The sequence below is a fragment of the Rutilus rutilus genome, assembly GCF_951802725.1.
Source record: "Rutilus rutilus genome assembly, chromosome: 3".
NCBI lineage: Eukaryota > Metazoa > Chordata > Actinopteri > Cypriniformes > Leuciscidae > Rutilus > Rutilus rutilus.
In genome coordinates, this window is record NC_140211.1 from 40,281,685 (window position 1) to 40,303,873 (window position 22,189).

General features: G+C 40.0%; 1 protein-coding gene across 1 annotated transcript in view; it reads right to left on the reverse strand.

Annotated features, from left to right (window-relative positions):
• Window positions 1–22,189, reverse strand: part of LOC311287329 (B-cell scaffold protein with ankyrin repeats-like) — a 122,570-nt gene that overhangs the window by 45,780 nt on the left and 54,601 nt on the right. The window contains exons 8-9 of the mRNA XM_084404077.1: window positions 5,172–5,232; window positions 1,634–1,840 (exon numbers count right to left, since the gene is read on the reverse strand). Coding sequence (XP_084260203.1) covers window positions 1,634–1,840; window positions 5,172–5,232 — 268 coding nt within the window. The remainder of the gene's footprint in view (window positions 1–1,633; window positions 1,841–5,171; window positions 5,233–22,189) is intronic.

A 22,189-nucleotide genomic window follows, 5' to 3' on the forward strand; every position in this document is an offset into this window, starting at 1 on the left:
CAGTACCAAGAAAAATTCCTTGTGGGTGCAAGCACACTTGGCAATAAAGCTCTTTCTGATTCTGATTCTGATTCTGATTCTTTGAAAATAAGAACAGTTCTTAAGCTCTTGAGTTGTACTCGACTTGGCTCTCACCTCATCAGTTTTCTGAATGTGAGTCATTGCAGTACATATGTTTTCATCTCTGCATTAAAATATGAGGCTATTACAAGGCGACCATAGCAACACTAGCTGTTTCATGCAAAATAGCTTCTGATAGTGTTGTAAATATATCTTGTTGCTTTGCCTTACAGTGTCGTTCAAAGGACACATATATCAAGCATAGCATCAGTTCTAGCAGGCCAAGTTAGTCAAGCTCACATCAGCTGACTCTCAGCTGATCCATGTCTACCTATAGGAATACGACTCCTATCACTGTATACATATAAGCTCCTTCAGTATTATCAATAGCTATCATATTTCTCAGGTACCAATTCCCTCCTCCATCCCCAGCTCCTCCTCTCGTCAGTCAGGATTTGGCATTCTGATTCCCCCTGAATCAGACTAACATTCTCTAATTATGTTGTACAATAAAATTAATTAATGATATCTGCAACACATTCATGTTGGTTCTGTTCTGTTTATCCAAAGGGGGGTTATTGCTGCTTGCCCTGCTCTTATCCATGCTAGGCTGCATGGATCCGCAGGGAGTTCTTTCCCAGAACAGAACCATACCGCCAATCCAAACTGTATGCTAACTGTCAATCGTATTTGATGATAGTGGTCCTGAAAAAAACTGGCTCATACACACAAACACTAGGCTTTGCTGCTCAGACTCTAGTGTTAAATATGAGAATAGTGACAAATATAAGGCTATTAAAAATGCTGTATGCCTCCAAAGAAACAGTGGCAATTAGCTAGAGACATGGCTGTGGACACTTGATGTGTTGTAACTTTTAGTTGCTAAGCAATTGTTCCTCTGTGAGTGCTGGTCAAAGGTGATGCAGCAATTGCGTGTTTTATTGTTTCACAAAAATAAGACAAAAGTTCTATCTGGAATCATGCTCTGAATTTGCAAGGAATGTCTAAAAGGGTTGAATACTGCTGTTCATGATATCTTTCGGTCATAAGAAGCTAAAATGATTGTGATCTAGGAAGAGTACTGCTTCTTTTATGCTTTATGAATACAGCTCAAGAACTTTGTAAATTATTTATAAAGCTCTAACAATACAAGTCACTTGGCACCTTCATCTAAATTAATTATTAATGAAACTGAAATTGAACATTTTAGAATGCTGCCTGTGATGAACGGTCCATATTAAGGTCTCTTTTCTCCCAGTCTATTAAAGGATGATAGGGGAAATAACAGTCTGAAATATTAAGTATTAATAAACACTGAGAACTGACTGAACTGGGTCAGCACAGTGGCACCATCCATTGTAATATGCAAAATTGAAGGAATCATTTAGACAAGCATCAGCTCTTGGAATACATTTTTTTATATGTTTTGATGTCACAACAGATATTGAATAAATGAATTTGCTGTCAGTGTCACCAATCCATTAAAGGTCCTCAATTGGCCAATGACAAAAACAAACTCTGCATAAATAATAATAATCATTTCTTGATCTTAATTAAAATAGAAAATTCAAACCTTGTGCAATGAAAGGAGTCTTGTCCTCCGGGGTGGGAAGTGAATCAGGCCGTGGGGTCGGTGCAGGGGGGCGGTTCACTATTACCACAGGGCTGCTGGATGTAAGGATGGTGTCATACTCTTCCTCATTTCTACCCAGAGGAGAATAGACATTCTCATCTTCATTGTTTTGCTGTTCCTCATTAGGATCACCCACCCGAAGATTATCTGTGTAAAGAACAGCAGGGGTAAATTTATTGTCTGTATTTATATGATCTTACTTTTATTAATACAATACAGTGAATGACAATCCTCTGTTGTCTTCCAGAGATGTACAACTTGGGCAGTTTTGCATTATGATTAATTTACAGAACAGCAAAATAAAAATGTTTTGAATTTCATAATGAACTTGGGCAACCTCTGTGCTGACTCCGCAAATTATTTTTCGTGACTGAAATGCTGAATGAAGGAAGTGAAATGAAGGCTTCCTTTCAAGGATACTACAAATTGAGACATCCTTCTAAGATGCTTGATGATGTTGGAACTGAGGTATGCAGCCATCTAATCGAGAAATACTCAAATTACTGTCTTAATGAGTGAGCCACTGAATCATTCACTCATTCGATTTGTTTAAAAAAACGCTCAATCACGGTGAAACACCACTGTGTGTTGCTCAGAGGAGCAGCGGTTAATTTTGCTGTGGGTTCTTTTGTAACTATGTTCACTGACAAAAGGAAAAATAAAAAAAGTAACTGGGAATATTGTGTCTAAAAAGTTAATAAATTACTGTGTTTCACAATTCCCTTGACTCAATTCTCAAATGAAATTTTCTCAAAACAATACATTTCTTGTTTTTAACTATTAGTTCCTTGTGTGTTGCATGTGTTTTGGCATAAAAGAGTAATTTTCTCAATAACTAAATGCACATAACTTTCTAATTACAACTGACGAGTTGATTCTCAGTAACGTTGTCACAACTTCTAAACATTCTTTCATTAATTCGTGAGTCATCACATGCAAAATGATCAATTCGATTGTCAAAATCTGTCAACATTCAAGTATGTTCTACAAATGTGTATGACATGGAATGTAAAATTGGCAAATGACTTGCTATAGTAATAAAATAGGAATCAAAATCTTACCAATCAACCAATCAAGTTTGGAAGCATATATAGGGAGGTCATTTTCTGGCAATTTTTTTGTTCACTATATTTGTAAGATTTACATGTAAGAAGTGTGTAAAATTGACCTGCAAATGGGAATGTTAACATGTAACAAAATAAATGTTCTGTATAAATAGAAATGTGCATATTATTTGAATGTGTACTACAGTTTTCCCAGTAAACTTTTACCTACTGTTGTAATACACAATATCATTTAGCTACACAAAATTAAACGTTTAGGGCGAGTTATTCACAAACAGAGTTGTGATGTCCCACAAAACTAATGACTAAAAATAATGACAAATGTATTTGAAACATGTATTTGAAAATAATAATAATAAATATAGCTGCAAGCAGCAATCCGGGGCCAAGTCCTTAAACGCACCGCAAGCAGACCAAGTACAGCAAGCTACAAGTACAGCAAGTACAGCTAGCAGAGCAAGCACAGCAGCACATCAAGTACAGCAGCACAGCAAGTCCTGTAAGCACAGCAGTGCAGCAAGCATTTAAGCACCAACAGCAGTGCAGAGCCGGAAGAGCAAAAACAGCAGAAATAGAATGTACATGAAGAACAGATGGGTTCAGAAGTACAGATAGGATGAAATCAAAATGAACAGAAGTTCTGATGAGAACGAACACAGAATGTAGAAAAAAACACACTTGTTTATAATCCCAGTGTAAGAAACATTAGTACAGCTCTTACCCAGATAATCAAGGAATTGAAATGACAACTTTATACACAATTTTAAACTTGTCCCTCACAGGACTCAAACCCACAACCGGAATGGTTCGGGATTCATGACACGTGGTTTAGCAACTTGCGCCACTCAGAGGACGTAAATTACAAAGCTGCAGAGGAGAGGCTTCAGTGTAAGAATAAACACACAAAATCATGTTAACGAGATTAGCATGCTAAGCTATCTTAATGCTAATGTAGCATATGGTTATCCTGATAGCTGAAGAGCCACATAAGAAAGAATGGCATCTGGTTAGCATGCTAATCAATTATTATGCTAAGCTAACTAGCATAAGGCAACAAACACAGGCTAGGTCAAATTCGGAGACGAATATCTCGGGAACGGTAGCGAATATCAAAAATCCGTTCAGTCATTTCTGTGATCAAAAGAACATCTGATCAAATTTTGGGCAAAATTGAGCAAAATTTGAAGGAGGAGTAGCGATAAAACTGTTTTTCATTTGCTCCAATATGGCGGACAGTCACATTGTTGGAAAATGACACATGAGATATCGTCGGAATCATCATAAGCCAAGGAACATAATGACATGAAGAAATCAAAATTTGAACAATGTTTTCAAAAGTTATAAGCGTTTTTGCAAAAGACCTTATATATATGGAACACTAGGTGGCGCTGTATTCAATCTTCTCATGTACCTTCAGGACATTGTGTCGATGATCCATACTAAATTTTATGAAGATATGTCAAATAGTTATTGCAAATTATGACAAAATTCTAAATGGCGGACACGTGGTACATCCCATCCTGGCAAAATCGGTATCCACGGATTCGGCATGACGCAAGGAATCCATAGATACCACATTTATGATTTTCTGACAAACTTTTCAAAAGTTATTGGCCAAAATAGCCATTTTTCATATCTCATGACCCGTAGGTGGCGCTGTTCCCAATTTGGCATGGAACCTCAGATCATGCTTCCGATGAAGTGTACCAATTTTGTTTCGACTGATCAAACTTTGTCCGAGATACAGCTTCTAAATCAATTTTGGGTCTATCTCGTTAAGTTTGCAACATCATAACTTTTGAACAAAGATAAAAAAAATTTTTTTTTTTTTTTTAAGATTTAATGATTTTCTACGGCAAAGCACTTTCTGTGCTCATCTGCTTGTTGTATATAGTATATAGTGTGTATATTGTAGATAAAGTTTATACTGAATTTGATCTTTATTACTGTATGTCTAATAAGACGCGTTAAGCGTTTTCTTTACAACAGGTTTATATAGGAGGGAAACTTGAAACCTTGCATGTTAAGTTCATATTCTGAGTGCATCTGCTTACCTGAATATAGTGTGCACTATTAATAATGTTTATACTGAGTTTGGTCTTGTATTAGTCCATTATGCCATATTAAGCATTTTTCACATTAAGAGTTGTTGGGGAATCCTGGAGTATTCAACAAGTTTTTTTTTTTTTTTTTTTAAATACATTTGTCATTATTTCACTTCCATTGAGAATGTTAAGACTGTTAAAAAAATTAGCCAAAGCAATTAAGAAAAACTGTAACTTTTTATTTATGGAATTGTATAAGCAATGTTACACTTGCTACTGGTCTGAGTATCAGCTGATATTCGAAAGTATAGCATTCTTGCTCATGATATTGATTAAATATACAAAATATTCATATTTTCACTTACATACCTGCTCTGCCCATCAACTCATATACACCGGTGTCAGTGTTGCCATCATTGTCATCAAAAACCTATGAGAACATTGAACATTTGTCATTGACACATGAATGACAAATGACAGCATTTTAAAATAGCATATATTTGACCAAAAATATCAACACAATCCTTGTTAAATGTATAAACATCAAAGTAACATACATTTTTGCAAGTGCTTTATAAAAAAGAAAAATGTTTGGTTAAACTGCTGATGTACTGTACATCAGGTCTTCTATGATGATTCAGAACTGTTGAAATTAGTTTGAATATGACAGTATTAGAAAAGACAAGATAATATGTCGTTTACTGACAGACTGTAAAGTTGGTCAGTTCAACCAATTTTAAACAGTTCAAACAATAAATACAAAATGATGATAAGTAGGCACACTACAAAGTGTTAACTTTGTAATGCACACTTCTTTCTTACTGCCACTCTCTGTGTTCTGTTCCTTAGCAACCTGCTACTATTCACTTGTGATAACAGCCTCCACTTCTTTCCCTTCAATATTGATTATGCACATTATGCATTCAGTGTTATGAATATATTCATTAGAGTAGAAAGGGAGAATTAACAGATAGACAAGACAATCTAATTACACATCACAAGTTGAGAGGTTGTGAAAGACAGCTGCTTTGATGTTGGACATGAGTGTAACATTATCATTTATCCACAAGTGCTCTCTTGTTGTGATGAATAATTCAAATATTTTTCTGTTGACAGAGAAATAATCTGACATGTCAACAAACTGATTGACAGACAAGCAATAAAAAAGACCAAGCTGTGGGTTAAATCACCATGTTGCTTATTGAAACTATGTTTGGAAATGATTTGATTCAGTTTTTAATAACCATGTTTTCAAATGCATGTTTATGGCACTGCTCTTGTCCTAAAGTTACACATCTGATCTAGTGCATGACTAAAGTGTAGGCTAAAAAAAATCTTTCAGCTGACACTGAAGTACTTATAAGACCACTAAATGTGGCTTAATGCATATTAGAATGTCCCTGTTACAGAGCAGGCTTCCTCTCCACCTCCTCTTCACCACCGGAGGGAGCCATCGCCAGAGTATTACCTTTTCACCGGACTCCAATTCCCATAATGCCTCTTACCTGGGACTGATTGCACAACACACCTGCATCTCATTTACACACACATATAAGCCACTTCCACACACACACACATTGCGAAGTCTTGATTTGCCCCGGCCATCATCTCTGAGCGTTATTTCCCCGTGTTTGATCTTGGACTGCTTATTTCTGCTGAACCCTTGCTGCCTGCCCTGACCTGGATTGTTTACGGGACTTTGATTGTTGCTGCCTGCCCTGACCCCGAGCTCGTCTACCTGGTTTGTCTCTGTCTTCTCTGCATTGCCCTGTCTGCTATTGATGACCTTGCCTGTTTTGATTATTCTTAATAAAAGCTGCAAATGGATCTCTCTGAGTCTGCCTCGTTACAACAGAAGACTTCGCCACCACAAGATCCAGCGGCTATCATGCACTTTTCCACTGAGCTTTCTGCCCAAGCCACGCAATTATCTCTACATCACCATCAGCTGAACCATCTCACTTCTCTCACTGAGGATCTTGTGCAAACACTTAAAGATCTCCGAGCGTCACCCGTAAACGCTACCACATAACAAACACAATGTGCACATGCCTACTCTGTCAGTGCATCAGCCAACCCTCGTCTTGCATTTCCAGAGAAATTTGATGGGAATCCAGCCAAATGTAAGGGGTTCCTTCTCCAGTGCACACTTTACATTGATCAACAACCCTCATTTTATTCCAATGATGCGGGGCACAATGCCTTTGTCTGTTCACTACTCACCGGAAAGGCACTCGAATGGGTTACGGCAGTTTGGAGACCCGAGGGTTCCTCCTTCTCATCTTTCGCAGCATTTCTTCAGCAATTTTGTAATGTCTTTGAACAATCCACTGCAAGAGGAAGTCCGGGAGAACAGTTATTAAACCTCTCAAGGAAGAAACACCGCTGCTGAATTTGCACTTACCTTCTGTACTCTTGCTGCTCAGACCAACTGGATAGAGGACACACTGAAGACCCTGTTCAGAAAAGGATTATCAGTCGAGTTACAGTCCGAATTAGCCTGCCGAGACGAGGGTAGGAATCTGAATGAGTACATTGATCTCACTATCCAGGTTGATAATCTAATACGTTCTCGACACCAGATCAGAACCCCACTTCGCTACACTCACGAACCCATGCAGTTGGGCTATACTCACCTCCCTCCCGAGGAACGAGAACGCCGCCAGCAGAACCGCCTTTGCCTGTACTGTGGCCAGCCAGGTCACATGAGAGTATCCTGTCCCGTCCGTCCGGACAGTAAGTCCCACTCGGTGAGTCCTAACACCAAAGAGAATATACTCAGTTCCAGTTTCTTATTACCTATTCGATTATCCATCCGGGACAAAATCATTACCACTACTGCTATGCTTGACTCAGGAGCTGCAGGGAATTTCATCACTCATGATTTTGCATCTTTTCATCAGTTGAAATTAAAACCTTGTCATTCATCCTTAACAGTAGAGGCGCTAGATGGCTGTCCCGTTGGAGGAGGAGAAATTCAACGACTGACTGAGGAGATAAAGATGCACATCGGTACCCTGCACTCAGAAACAATTCAATTCTATGTAATTCAAGCTCCACATCACTCCATCATACTCGGTCTGCCTTGGTTACGTATCCACAATCCTCACATATCTTGGAGAGACGGTCAAATCATTCAATGGGATACTACATGTCACGAACAGTGTTTGTCAAAAATCACTCGTGTTACTCCCCATGTTCCAGTTACACCCACTCCGGATGCGAACGAGATCTCCCTGCCTCCTGAATATACTGATCTCATCGAGGTTTTCAGCAAGAAAAGAGCTTCATTGACTGTGCCATCAATCTCCTTCCCGGTACTACACCACCTAAAGGTAGAATTTTTCCATTATCTCAACCCGAGTCTGAAGCCATGAAAAAATACATTGAAGAAGAACTGGTCAAGGGTTTTATCAGACCATCAACCTCTCCTGTATCAGCAGGCTTCTTCTTTGTCAAGAAAAAGGATGGAAGTTTGAGACCATGTATTGACTATTGTGGGCTAAATGATATTACTGTAAAGTTTCGCTATCCCTTACCTCTCGTTCCGACCGCTCTAGAGCAGCTCCGCCAGGCCAAATACTATACCAAGTTGGATCTTCGTAATGCTTACAACCTGATTCGTATCCGTGAGGGTGATGAATGGAAAACAGCCTTTTCGACCAGTTGCGGGCACTATGAATATTTGGTTATGCCTTTCGGCCTGTCTAACAGTCCTTCCGTGTTCCAGTCCTTCATGAATGACGTCTTTCGGGACATGTTGGACAGATGGGTAATAGTTTACATTGACGATATCCTGACCTACTCAAACTCCCTAGAAGAACATGTTCAACACGTCAGGAAGGTCTTGAAACATCTGTTACAATATCAACTCTACGTTAAAGCAGAGAAACGTGAGTTTCACCAGACAAGCACATCATTCCTGGGGTACGTAATCGGTCAGGAGGGAGTGGCCATGGACGAGAAGAAAGTAAGGGCAGTTCTGGATTGCCCATTACCTCGCACCGTTAACGAAATGCAACGTTTCCTGGGGTTCGCAAACTTCTACCGACATTTCATTAGGAATTTCAGTACAGTAGCCGCCCCTCTCACAACCATGACCAAACGCCATACCTCCCATCTCAACTGGACCAATGAAGCTCATCAAGCATTCGACAACCTCAAGACACTGTTCACTTCGGCTCCCATTCTAAAACACCCTGATCCTGAGCTCCAGTTCATCGTAGAGGTAGATGCCTCCAACACCGGGGTGGGAGCCATCCTATCCCAACGTCAAGGTAACCCAGAAAAGATGTTTCCCTGTGCTTTCTTTTCCAGAAAATTAACTGCAGCAGAGCAAAATTACGACGTTGGAAATCGTGAACTACTGGCCAGAATCGTGAACTCGAGGAGTGGCGGCACTGGTTGGAGGGAACGACCCAACCGTTCGTTATCCTCACCGATCACAAGAATCTTGAGTATCTCCGATCAGCTAAACGCCTGAACCCACGACAAGCCAGGTGGGCCTTGTTCTTCGCCCGATTTAACTTCACTGTCTCCTATCTACCAGGTTCAAAGAACACTAAAGCTGATGCACTCTCCCGTCTGAGCGAGGAACCCGTTCAACCCTCAATCGAGGAAAACATCATTCCAGAGAACCTCTTAGTGGCTCCAGTACAGTGGGATATCATCACAGAAATCGAACAGTTCAATCACCAAACCGAACCTCCCTCTGAATGCCCTGAAGGTCTTCTATTCGTTCCAGAATCCGCACGCTCACGTTTGATCGACCAGGTACATTCCACACCCAGTTCAGGACACACCAGAATCACAGCCACAATACAGCTACTCAGAAACCGCTTCTGGTGGCAGACTTTACACTCAGACACTACCAAACACATTCAGAACTGTATCACCTGTAACACATCCAAAGCCTCCAGACAACTACCAGCAGGACTCCTCACACCTCTACCCATACCTCAACGCCCCTGGTCACACATTGCCATTGATTTCATTACCGACTTACCAAACTCCCAAGGTCATACCACCATACTCACCATAGTAGATCGTTTCTCCAAAGCTTGCCGTTTAATTCCTCTGCCCAAACTTCCCACTGCATTAGAAACCGCTGAACTACTGTGCAATCAAGATTTCCGTTTCTACGGCCTTCCTGAGGACATCGTCTCTGACCGAGGACCCCAGTTCACTTCTAGGGTATGGACATCCTTCTTCAAGCACCTCAATGTCAATATCAGTCTCACTTCCGGTTACCATCCTCAATCCAATGGACAAACTGAACGTCTCAACCAGGATGTTATCCGCTTCCTACGTTCTTATTGTCAACAACATCAAAACGAATGGAGTCGATACCTGTTCTGGGCCGAATATGCTCAGAATTCCCTCATCAAACCCGCTACTGGCATCACACCCTTTAAATGTATCCTAGGCTTCCAACCTCCACTCTTTCCATGATCCGGCGAACCCACTGATTTACCATCAGTCACAGAATGGCTACAAAGGAGTGAAGAGGTCTGGGATCAAGCACACACTCACGTACTGCATGCTGTTCGACGTCAAGAACTTCAGGCCAATCGTCATCGCCGCTCCGCTCCAGAGTACCAATCCGGCCAATGGGTATGGCTCTCAACCAGAGACCTCAGACTCCGACTTCCATGTCGCAAACTCAGTCCCAGGTATGTTGGTCCGTTCCAAATTATTAAGCAAATTTCTCCAGTATCCTTTCGATTAGACCTGCCCGCTAATTAGCGCATTTCTCCCACTTTTCATGTTTCACTTCTCAAACCTGCCGGTGGTCCGAGAGGAGAGTCGGAGGAGGTTGCCACGTCTCCAAACCCCCCATCCATCATGGTCGACGGCGAGGAGGCTTATCGTGTGCACGAGTTGCTCGACTCAAGACGCCGGGGTAACGTACTCCAGTATCTGGTTGACTGGGAGGGGTTCGGTCCGGAGGAGCGATCCTGGGTCAATGCAGGAGATATCCTAGACCCCACACTCACGGAGGAGTTTCATCGAAGTTTTCACCTTGTGGAAGACCCCGGCGTCGCTTGCCTTCTCGCTTCAGGAGCCGCTCGCAGGGGGGGGGGGGGGGGGCTCTGTTACAGAGCAGGCTTCCTCTTCACCACCGGAGGGAGCCGTCGCCAGAGTATTAACTTTTCACCGGACTCCAATTCCCATAATGCATCCTACCTGGGACTGATTGCACAACACACCTGCATCTCATTTACACACACATATAAGCCACTTCCACACACATTGCGAAGTCTTGATTTGCCCCGGCCATCATCTCTGAGCGTTATTTCCCCGTGTTTGATTTCTGTGTTTGACCTTGGACTGCCTATTTCTGCTGAACCCTTGCTGCCTGCCCTGACCTGGATTGTTTACGGGACTTTGATTGTTGCTGCCTGCCCTGACCCCGAGCTCGTCTACCTGGTTTGTCTCTGTCTCCTCTGCATTGCCCTGTCTGCTATTGATGACCTTGCCTGTTTTGATTATTCTTAATAAAAGCTGCAAATGGATCTCTCTGAGTCTGCCTCGTTACAACAGTCCCCTTATTATGTCGAAATAACGAGTTATGTCGAAATAATGAGATATTTATGTCGAAATAACAAAATATGTCGAAATAACGAGTTATATAAATAGAGATACAGTATGTCGAAATAACGACTTATCTCAAAATAACGAGAAGTTTTCTTTTTCTTTTTTTTCAACTTGCGGTTCAGGGCTTCCGTAACAATCAGTGCCAAAGGGTCAATTACAAAGTGTGTATAAGACAAATAAGAACCTTCCTTCATTTTTGCCAAAAACTTTAATCCAAAGCAAATTATAGTGATTTTTTTGGGGAATCAAAGCCATAAACTTTGTATCATTAGTGCCATTCTACAGGAATTACAAGAACTCTAAAACATTTCATAGGGCAAGAAGCTCTTTTCCTTTCTGCCTGCTGCTTCTCCTTCCAGCCATACCTCATATATATATATGTATGTGTGATTCTATGTAGAAAACAGATTTTGTTTAAGATTGATTTCTCTTCAGTCGAGGAGCAATTACGGTGACATTGCCAAATGGTCATAAAGTTTACCCTAACAACATATCATGCTTCAGGCTGGGGCTTCTTTTACCCCCATAGTGGGGTTAAAATGCCCCCTCTATAGCTTTTTAAAATATGATTTTTTAAATCAAAACAAATTTCTTTTCCCATTTATTTCAACACAAATTATGCTGCGTCATTAATAACCATTGAAAATAAATATATTTACATTAATATGGATTCCGCTATATTGAAACCTATATTGTGTACCCTTCCTAAAACTACATTTAAAGACCTCATTGTGGCATCACATCACACCAAGTTACACAAAGTTTTTCTGTGAATGCAGTTTGAGTGACTGAGAATGGAAATGTATCTCAAAATCACAGTAATATTTATTAGCATGCAAAAATGGTCATATTTGAGATCCAAATGCTTCAAAAAGCCCACAGCTGAATTGTGATAAGACCATGTTACTCATCTATTTTGTGAATATGTCATTTGAGTCAGAAAGTGTCAACAACTATATACTTTAAAGCAAGCTAAATGTCTTATCAGGGAAATGTGTAAAGTTGATTTGACTATTATACACTAACTGAAAGCCCCCACTGTTAAACATTACTGAGGAAGATGCTGTGAGGCTGTTATTCAAATATCAAACAAATCTCAGTGCTATGCCAGTATCCTGCTGGTAGTAATGCATTCATTCAATGGCTGTGCTCAAGTTGGACTACAAACGCAATAAAAAGTAATGGCTGTTTGATGAAGGATCATTAGTAAAGATGCAACACACCATGGATGTTCAAATGTAAAGGGAGACCGTTCTCTCTCTGAGAAGTAGAAGCAAGGATCTTTTTTTCAGTTTTTTTGTACCGGTTTCTTCTTCTTCATCGTTTTAAGGGTTAGTTCACTCAAAAATGAAAATTCTGTCATCATTTACTCACCATCATGTTGTTCAAAACCCGTAAGACTTTCGCTCATCTTCGGAACACAAATGAAGATACTTTTAATGAAATCTGAGCGATTTCAGTCCCTCCATTGACAGATTTGCAACTAACATTTTGATTCTTCAAAAAGTTCATAAACAAATCCATATGAATTGAGTGGTTTAGTCCAAATTTTCTGAAGAGACTGTCACTTTATATGATGAACAAATGTAATTTAGGCTTTTATTCACATATAAACATTCATCAGTATATCAGAGCTCGAGTTGAAGCTGCTTCATCGAGCCCCTCATCAGTGGACAGCAAGCCAAATAAGTTTAGCCTAATACCTTAAAGACAATATGGGCAAACTTGTTAATTGAAGGGCCCTTAGAAATCAATCCACCCCTCGGATCAATACACCACAAACATTAAGCAATTCCACTCCTCTCCATTCAGGATTCAACCTACATTTTGAGTGCATGTCAACTCAAAGCAATGCTGGTCTCCTGCAAAACATGGCTACCTTATACAATTGATAATATTCTTCTAATGGCAGCATTAAACTTTAAATTTGAGGTTATTTAAGATTTCCGATGTTCTTGGTACTTTGGGTCTATCAACACTGTGGGTGTTGCATTAGTGTGGGGTGTAATGTTCTAGATGTGACATGCTAATGTAAAGCCCACACAGACTGAGCTGTCAGTGAAAGCTTACTGAAGTTAATTTAACACAATTTATTATGTGGTGTATTAAGGGAGTTAGCACAGATAACACTTTCTTTAGTCAAAAGAGACCATCTTAATCCATAACACTCCACCAAATGCAGAATGGAATACTTAAACTTCAAAATGTTGATTTTGTTTAACCAAAATGTTTCTGTTTGTCTGTTTCTGGCTAATGTTTGACCAGTAAAGCTTACCCTGAAGGGCTTAAAGTGCTTGCCCCTGTAATGAAGCTGACCTGATGTTTGTTTATGTGAAATTTGTGATGATTTATACAATTCTTGCACAAAACTTTACCAAATAGAATGTCAAAGATATATTTGAACCAGCCCTTGATCTATGGAAAAATTGACATGATAACAACAGAGCATTTGCATGGAAAATATAATGAATGCAATTTCTCTGCTTTTTCCCCAGTTCATAACCTCCACAAATTAACCCATACAGAGAACCCTCTGTATGAGAGAATGAGAGGGTAACACTTTAGAATATGGTGAACAAATGAGTAACACAAAATTAACATTCTAGTAACTACTATTAACTATCAAGTTAACTGCAGTAGTTAAGTATTAGCTAAACAGTAACTACTACTCTCATACCTCTTCATACCTTTCAACTACAGTTTCATAACAATGTGAAATGTATCAATAACATGCAAAATAAAAATTTAACCACTTTTACAACTAAGCTTACATATTCAAAAGTTAATAGCAGACTAATGATTAGGGTAAATAGTTAATTTTGTTCAATTTTAGTACATCAGTCCTGTTACAGCAGTATTAACTATGGATAATTTGAAAATAAATGGCTTTTTATTAGGTTTTTGGAATATTATTCATGTGGGCAATTATTGGGCATCCCTCTGAACTTCACCCTTATTTGTATTAATTTTCTCTGACACATTATTATTACTACTTAAATAAAGAGAAGATAGCTTAGGTGAGATCTGATCTCACCATCATTGAGTCTGTCTGTGATTACATGAAGAAACAGAAAAACTCAGACTAAATCCATAAGAATTGTGGCAACGTCTCCAAGACACTTGGAGAAACCTACCTTCAAAGCTACAGTACTGTGAAACATTTTAGGCACTTGTGTAAAAGTGCTGCAAAGTAAAGAGCTTTCAAAAATAATGTAATAAATAGATGTTATTTATCAATTAACTTCTATTAACTAAATCAAATCAATATTTGGTATGACCACCCTTTGCGTTTAAAACAGCTTTTGCCCTAGGTACACTTGTTCATAGTTTTTCAGCTAGCTCTGATATTTACTACTGACACAACACAGCAAAAGATATAAATAACTGGCTTAAAACCATTTATTTTTTGGTGAAAATACAAACGTGCCTAAGGCTTTTGCACAGTAGCCTACTGTTCCCATTCAGTCAGTCACATTCGATGTTATGTTGATACTGAAGGAATGGGGTCTCACCTGGGAGCCCAATCACCTCCAAGTGCTAACTAAACGAGCCAATGGACATTGACCAGTGAGATTTGCATGCTGAGTAACACCCACCCGCATATAAATTAAATTCATTCATATTTTGCTTCGGGGCCGAGCGATTGTGACAGCGATCACTCTTTCCAATCATCCTTCTATGAAAGCATTTCTTCAGAGAAAGAGCACACAGCAATATTAATTGCTAAAGAGGAGTTCATCTCCAAAAATAGCAATTTTAATTGCTTTGAAAGCAGTTAACCTGTTAAGCTGCAACCCCACTTTTGAAAAATCCCCAGAAATGACATACCCAAACTGAAACAGATACAGTTCATGAACCCTTTGCATTAAAAGCACAAGTATGATCTCATTTGAAAGCTGACACCTGGCAGTTTATTGTAAATGTAGAATTAATTATTGTCATAATGACAAAAATTGTTATAAATAGCTTCAAAGTTTTGTAAAATTATTAGAAATTAATTTTTATGAAACATCCTCATGAAAATAAAATTGAAGTTGGCACTGGAGCAATCTAGAAATGCACTACAGCTAAAGCCATATGTCTAAACATTCTATGTTTAAAATCTGAAGATAATAAGTCCACAACTCTGTATTTAGTTAAATGTTTTTCAAGACCATGTCAAATGACTTTATTTTGATTTGACGCTAAAATGCTACTGATGTTTATTGTCATCTTCTAACCATCTATCCAGTATATTGTCTCTATTGTTTTGTGGTGCAGACGATCCCCATTCAGTCTCAGTCTCCCCCTGCACACATTCACACCTCTCCAGCCTGGTTATGGCTCGAAATATGCATTTCTTTTGTCTGCATTATAGCTACTAACGACTGGCTATTCACAGGCTATTCATAGGGTTTCAGTCCCTAATTTCTTTTCTCAAAGTTTACCCCACATTTTAAACTGTATCAAATGCATTTCTTGAATAAAGACACATTTCAGGTAGCATTCAAAAAATAATAAAAGTATAACTTCTAGGTAGCAGGTGCACCTAGGGCTAGCTAGCATGTTAGCTTAGCACACCATCAATACACGACAATTTATGAGATTAAAACCATGTTTGTGCTCTAAACTTACTTTTTAACGCACGTTGAGTATTTTAAATAATCTTCTGTGATCTAATTTGGCTTCAGATAAAAAAAAAATCAGACAGAAAATATACTATTGGATAGTGTTCTGCACAATGATAGTCTATATAGATTAGCATTACATTATAAATATAATCTATTATTATGAAAATACCTGGCATGGCTTGAAAAACACAGGTAACTCAAATATCAGTGCAATCATGTTTATTGTCTTCAAAACATCTGTATCTGCATGTTACAGCGCGATCTCGTTAGCTTTGTGTGTATCAGTGACGTCCTGGAATGTCACATGGTCATGGCTCTTCTTCATGTTCCATATATGGACTATTATTGTGCATGTAGCGCCCTCAGGCTATTGGTATGAATTAAAAAACACAGTATCGGAATACCAAATGCTCATAAAGATTACATCGACGCATTTGGGTATAAATTCAATAATTATTCCTGTCTATAGAAATATGATGTAAATCTATGAGAATCTATCAATATTTCTCCAAATCTGCACATTTTTGAGCTAAAGCCCTGAGGGACGTTGTTTTGTGTATCGCTGTCATGACGACAGCACAGAGTTTTTTATGAATGAAAGCGGCTGACGCGCATAATTCATATTAAAGGTATCGACTTATTTTTTCATTTCATAACTCCTGACACAAATTAAGACATAACTGTCACTATGAGTTTCTCAGAATACAATAGTGGTCAAATACTGAAACTTGAGTATTATATCTTTTTAATTATGTATAGTTTGTCAAGGTATAACATTAAATCTGATAGTAATTTTGAATTAAATAAATAAATAACGCTTCAGTGCGCGGGCGCACTGGCAACGGTTAACAGGTTAATCTCTCTGCTGGTGTGAAGGCACATCCAGCAGGGATTCCCATCTAGCCTGGCTGTGCACAGAGGACCCCAGGGACCTCCCACTCTTCTAGCGTGCCATGTGCCATTGAGTTGCCAAATGCTGGTGGCAAGTCCCTCTCGTGGGGCACCTTGTGTCTCAGTCGGAGCTCCGGGTGAGGATCAGATGTCGATCGTTGCATCGGCGAGTGGGCTTTTGTCTTCTGGAGAGGATGATGAGGTTGAGCTTCCCCCCTCCGGGGTGGTTGCTCATGCTGAATCGGATTCATAGTTGAGGGCCATGCTTGCCCGGGCCGCAGAGGGCATTGGGCTCGAATGGGACCCTCCACTGTGCCCAGAGTAGTCGTGGTTGGATGATTGGTTCCTGGGTGCGGTGTGCGATTCACAGCCGTATTCCACCCCAGTGCCTTTCTTCCAGGAGGTGCATGAGGGTGTTCAGAAGTCATGGAAGGCACCTTTTACTGCCCCAAGCCTCTCTGTTTCCTCCTCCACTCTCACCACCCTCGAATGGCGGGGTCGCCAAGGGTTGCGTGGACATTACACAGGTGGAGTGTGCAGTTACAGTGCATTTATGCCTGTAAAGTGCTGCCACCTGGCGGAATAGTCAACGCCTCCCATCCAAGGCATGTAAGACTGCAGCAGCACTGGCTGCTAAGGCTTAGAGTACTCCTGGACAGTCCGCCTCCGCCCTGCATGCCTTGGCCTTCCTGCAGGTCCATCAGGCAAAATCTCTCAAAGAGCTCCACAAGGGTAGTTCTGAGCTGGGGTTGTTGCAGGAACTGCGCACTGTAATCTCGCTGTCCGGGCGGTGAAAGTCATGGTGCAGGCCCTCGGCCAGACAATGTCCACCTTGGTGATCCAGGAACGCCATCTCTGGTTGGACCTGGCTGATAAAGAACGCCGACAAAGTTTGCTTTCTTGACGCCCCCATCTCCCAGGCCGGCCTCTTCAGCGACACTGTTGAGGACTTCACCCACCAGTTCCCTTGAAGAGTACATCGAAGCGGCCCTGATAAAGGTGGCAAAGAGATGAAGGGAGCTGTTCTGAACCAGGAGATGGTGAACGCACCACTCCTTCCCCAGAGGAGGGAAGGTTGGAGAATCTTCAGTTTTGTTTTATTTCTGTTCCGATGCAGGTCCCAGGGCCAGCGGTACCCACTTTTTCAATAAAAGAGCAGGTTCCTCAACCTCTGGACCATACTGGGTCTGTGCTGACAGTGAGCAACACTCTGCTTCCTCTTTCTCTTTTTCATTCACCACGGGACGGGGAGTTTGCATTTCAAGGACGCATTGCTTCCTCAGCCTCCCTAGCCAGTTTCTCTCGGGACCCACAGAGCCAAGTAAGTGTCACACCACATTCACTGCCTCTACTTCGGGATGCTATGCTTCCAGGGTTAGGCCCCAGTGCTCCTTGCTGTCCCTCCACGGGTACTTCTGTTGTCCCTCTGGTGCCACTCATGCGGAGCATGGGAGCCTGGCTAGCACTTCCCAGTCCGTCCCGTTGGCTCATTCTGACAATCAGACTCAGCTATGCGATTCAGTTTGCCAGGCATCCCCTCAGGTTCAATGGCGTCCTGTTTACCTCAGTGGCAAGCAAAGACACCCCTGTCCTGCGTGCGAAAATTACGGTCCTCCTGGCGTAGGACGCAATAGAGTCTGTCCCTCCAGCCGAGATAATGTCAGGGTTTTACAGTCCATACTTAAAGGGTAACTCTCGCCAAAATGCAACCTAGGGTTCTTTTTGTTAATCTACCCAAGGTGAACTTTCGTTTAAAAGCATAATTAGAATGGAAACGCCACTTAAGTTTGACTGTATTTTCATTTTCGGTGCCTTTTGCCTTTTGAATGGGAGTGCTTGGGGCACTTCTATGATAGCATCAAAAATCGCTATTTTTAAAACACTAAGAAGGCTCAACACAACATGAAACTTTGCTCGAAGTATCACCAGGGGCTCTACACATGAACTCGAGCATTGAGAACATTGTGTACACAGAGTTTACTAAAAAGAACGATTTTGAACAACTCACTGTAGCTGTGTCCGACGGCATGTGAACAGTCAAAAATAGTCGATCTCCGAATGTAAATGAACTGACTCTGAATTTTAGTACTGCTTCTTATATGAGCATCTTTTTTCAAATACAAGGTCAATATTGATTTTCACTAACGACAAAACAACAAATTATCCGTGAATTTATATGGAACTAAGCTTTAGGAGCTTTCCATCTTTACTCTCCTCCCTGTTACGTTGCATTAAGGAACAGGTGGTGAACTTGCAAGCGCTGCCCCCAGAGGAGGCAGACCCAGCCCTTGTGTTACTGTGTCCTTTTCGTGTAAACCCTACATTCAGATTCATCAATCGGAATGAATTCAGTCCGATTGAAACAAAAGTTGTTCATGTAAACATAGCCATTGTGATTATCCGTTACCACTGCTCAGAGTATGAAAATCTAATTCCCTGCTCTTAGCAAAGCCATCCATTGGATTGACAAAATTGTTAAATTTTCTGTTGAAATTTTACAAGCAATGCAATTGAGATGCTTACACTTACATTTGCTTGTCATTTGAATTTGCATAATTACACAAGTTTTATAGTACATAAAATCTTTAAAAAACGCATTTCACTAACTGTACTCTGATTTTCCTCAAAAAGAAAATCGAATTGGACAGGGTAAATTGTGTGATTCTTGATTAGTAATCCGGCCCCTTCTTATAAATGAGAAAAATGCTGTCCCTTGTCATTATCAAAGTTGCCCATCCCTGGTCTGCACACTGACTCAGCCAGCTTATGTTTCTTTGTTGACGATTGAAAACTGTAACAATTGACAATGCACTATGGAAATTATAAAGGCCCAACTGTCCAAGCAAGGTTTTGGAATCTAAATTCCCAATGTTTGTGAAATAAAGATAACCACATGCAAGGTTTTACATAAACAAAATAATTAGGTTTCCATGTATCATATAACACCGTTTAAAAGTAGAGGCATAAAACTGATGAGGATAGAAAGAGAGGGCAAGGGTATAGAGATGCAAAAAAAGTGTAACTGCGAAAAAACAGAACTCAGTTAAGCAGAAACACTTTTTAATAAGATTTCTGTCTCAATGCTGTGCTGTTTGCAAAACAAAACAAGTGTAATTAGATGGGTAAAGGCTAATGGGAAAGCCAGGGAGACGCCACTTCTCTTTGACATTATTCTGGTACAAACTTGGATGGCAAATGAGCAATCAGCCCTCTAGAATAATTGTTGTTTTCTTCCTGCATGATTAGCCTCTATCGATAGATTCATTAATATGCATTGTAATATTGTTGTTTTGTTGTTTGAATAATGCATGAGGGCAGTAATAAAGGGAGGAGAGATTTGAAAAATGCCCTGGCTTGTCACAGTGGTTCAAATCTGTTATTCTATTGCCAAATTAAATTAAATTAAATTAAATTAATGTATCCTTATTGTTACGCAATGGCGGGGCGTGGAGAGGAAAGAAACCAGTCATGGAAACAGAACTATAATCCACACAAGGGAATCAGGAACATAATCCAAACAGAGAAACCAGGTGTGCAACAATATAGAACACACACATACAGGAACAACAACTCAAACACAAGGGTAAAAATACACAGGGATCACAAGGGCTAACCAGGGACAGGTGAAGGATATTACAGTAGTAACTATGGAAACAAATTAGGGTAACTATAGAAACTAACAAGATAAGCAATGAAAACAAGGGAAACATGAACTAAGAAGCCAGAACACAGAAACAATGGGACTTCTTAAGGTCGATTGCTTGCTGATAGATTGCTCCTGTCTGCCTTGCTGCTGCTGTTGAGTTGGTTTGCATCTGTAAGCTTCGTATATCTTTCTGTTTTAAATCATTATTTACTATCATTCCTTGTCGTTTATACTGCTAAATATAGCTTACTCAACATCACACATTAACTTGACATCGCTAGCTTCAATCTAAATCGTTACTGCTAGTACAAGACGCTAGTAATTCGCTAGCCTGCTAGCGTGCCATCTGGGCGCTCTTTATTTTATTTTATTTTATTTTTAATTGCGTGCTCTTGCCTTTTACGAGTTCAAACAAATTAGGTGAGTAGGATCAGTCAACAAACACGTAGAGTCATGTCATCTTCTCCTCTTATTGTCACTTGCACTTCATGTAACATGTATAGCATAGCCTTCTCTGTCAGCACAGGATTTACGATTACATGACGATTACATGACTTTAAATGAGTCCATGCCCCAAGATTACTGTTATAAACATGTACCTCGTCTGAAAGGCAAAGGGGGAAGTGTTGCTGTAATTTATAGTAATATTTTCAGAATTACTAAGAAGTCTAGTTTCAAATATAATTGTTTTGAAGTGTTGGTGCTTAACGTAACAATATATAGTGTAAATGATAAATCACGTTTGAGATTTGTGCTGGCTACTGTATACAGGCAACCAGGGCACCATACAGACTTTATCAAAGAATTAGCTGACTTTCTATCAGAGTTAGTACTGGCTGCAGATAAAGTTCTAATTGTTGGTGATTTTAATATACATGAAGATAATGAAAAAGATGCATTGGGATTGGCATTTAAAGACATTCTTAACTCTATTGGAGTTACACAACACGTGTCAGGACCTACTCATTGTCGTAATCATACTCTAGATATTACTCTCACATGGAATCAATGTTGATGCCGTTGAAATTCTGCAGCAGAGCAATGACATCTCAGATCATTATCTAGTCTTGTGTAAACTTCATTTAGCCAAGGCTGCAAAGCCGACTCCGTGTTACAAATATGTTAGACCTATCACCTCTACCACTAAAGATTGCTTTATTAATAATCTTCCTGATCAGTTTCATCATCTCAGCATCCCAGATAGCTTAGAAGAACTCGATTTTGCGACAGAAACTTTTAACTCTCTCTTTTCCAGCACTTTAGACACAGTTGCTCCTTTGCGCTTAAAGAAGATTAAAGAAAATAGTCCAACGCCGTGGTACAACGAGCACACTCAAGCCCTATTAGAAGAAAATAAACAAAACCCTTGGTATTTATTTGAAACAGTGGCTAAACTAACGAAAAATAAAGCTTCAAGCCCAGAAGTTTCCAAGCACCACAGCAGTAATGACTTTATGAACTTCTTCACTTATAAGATTTATAATATCAGGGAGAAAATTATAACTATGCAACCGTCTACTACAGTATCGCATCAGGCAGTGCATTGTAGTAGAAAAGGCAGTATCTTCACAACTATGTTCCTATGTTTTAGAAAGAAATGATATCTGCAAGGATTTTCAATCAGGATTTAGACCGTACCATAG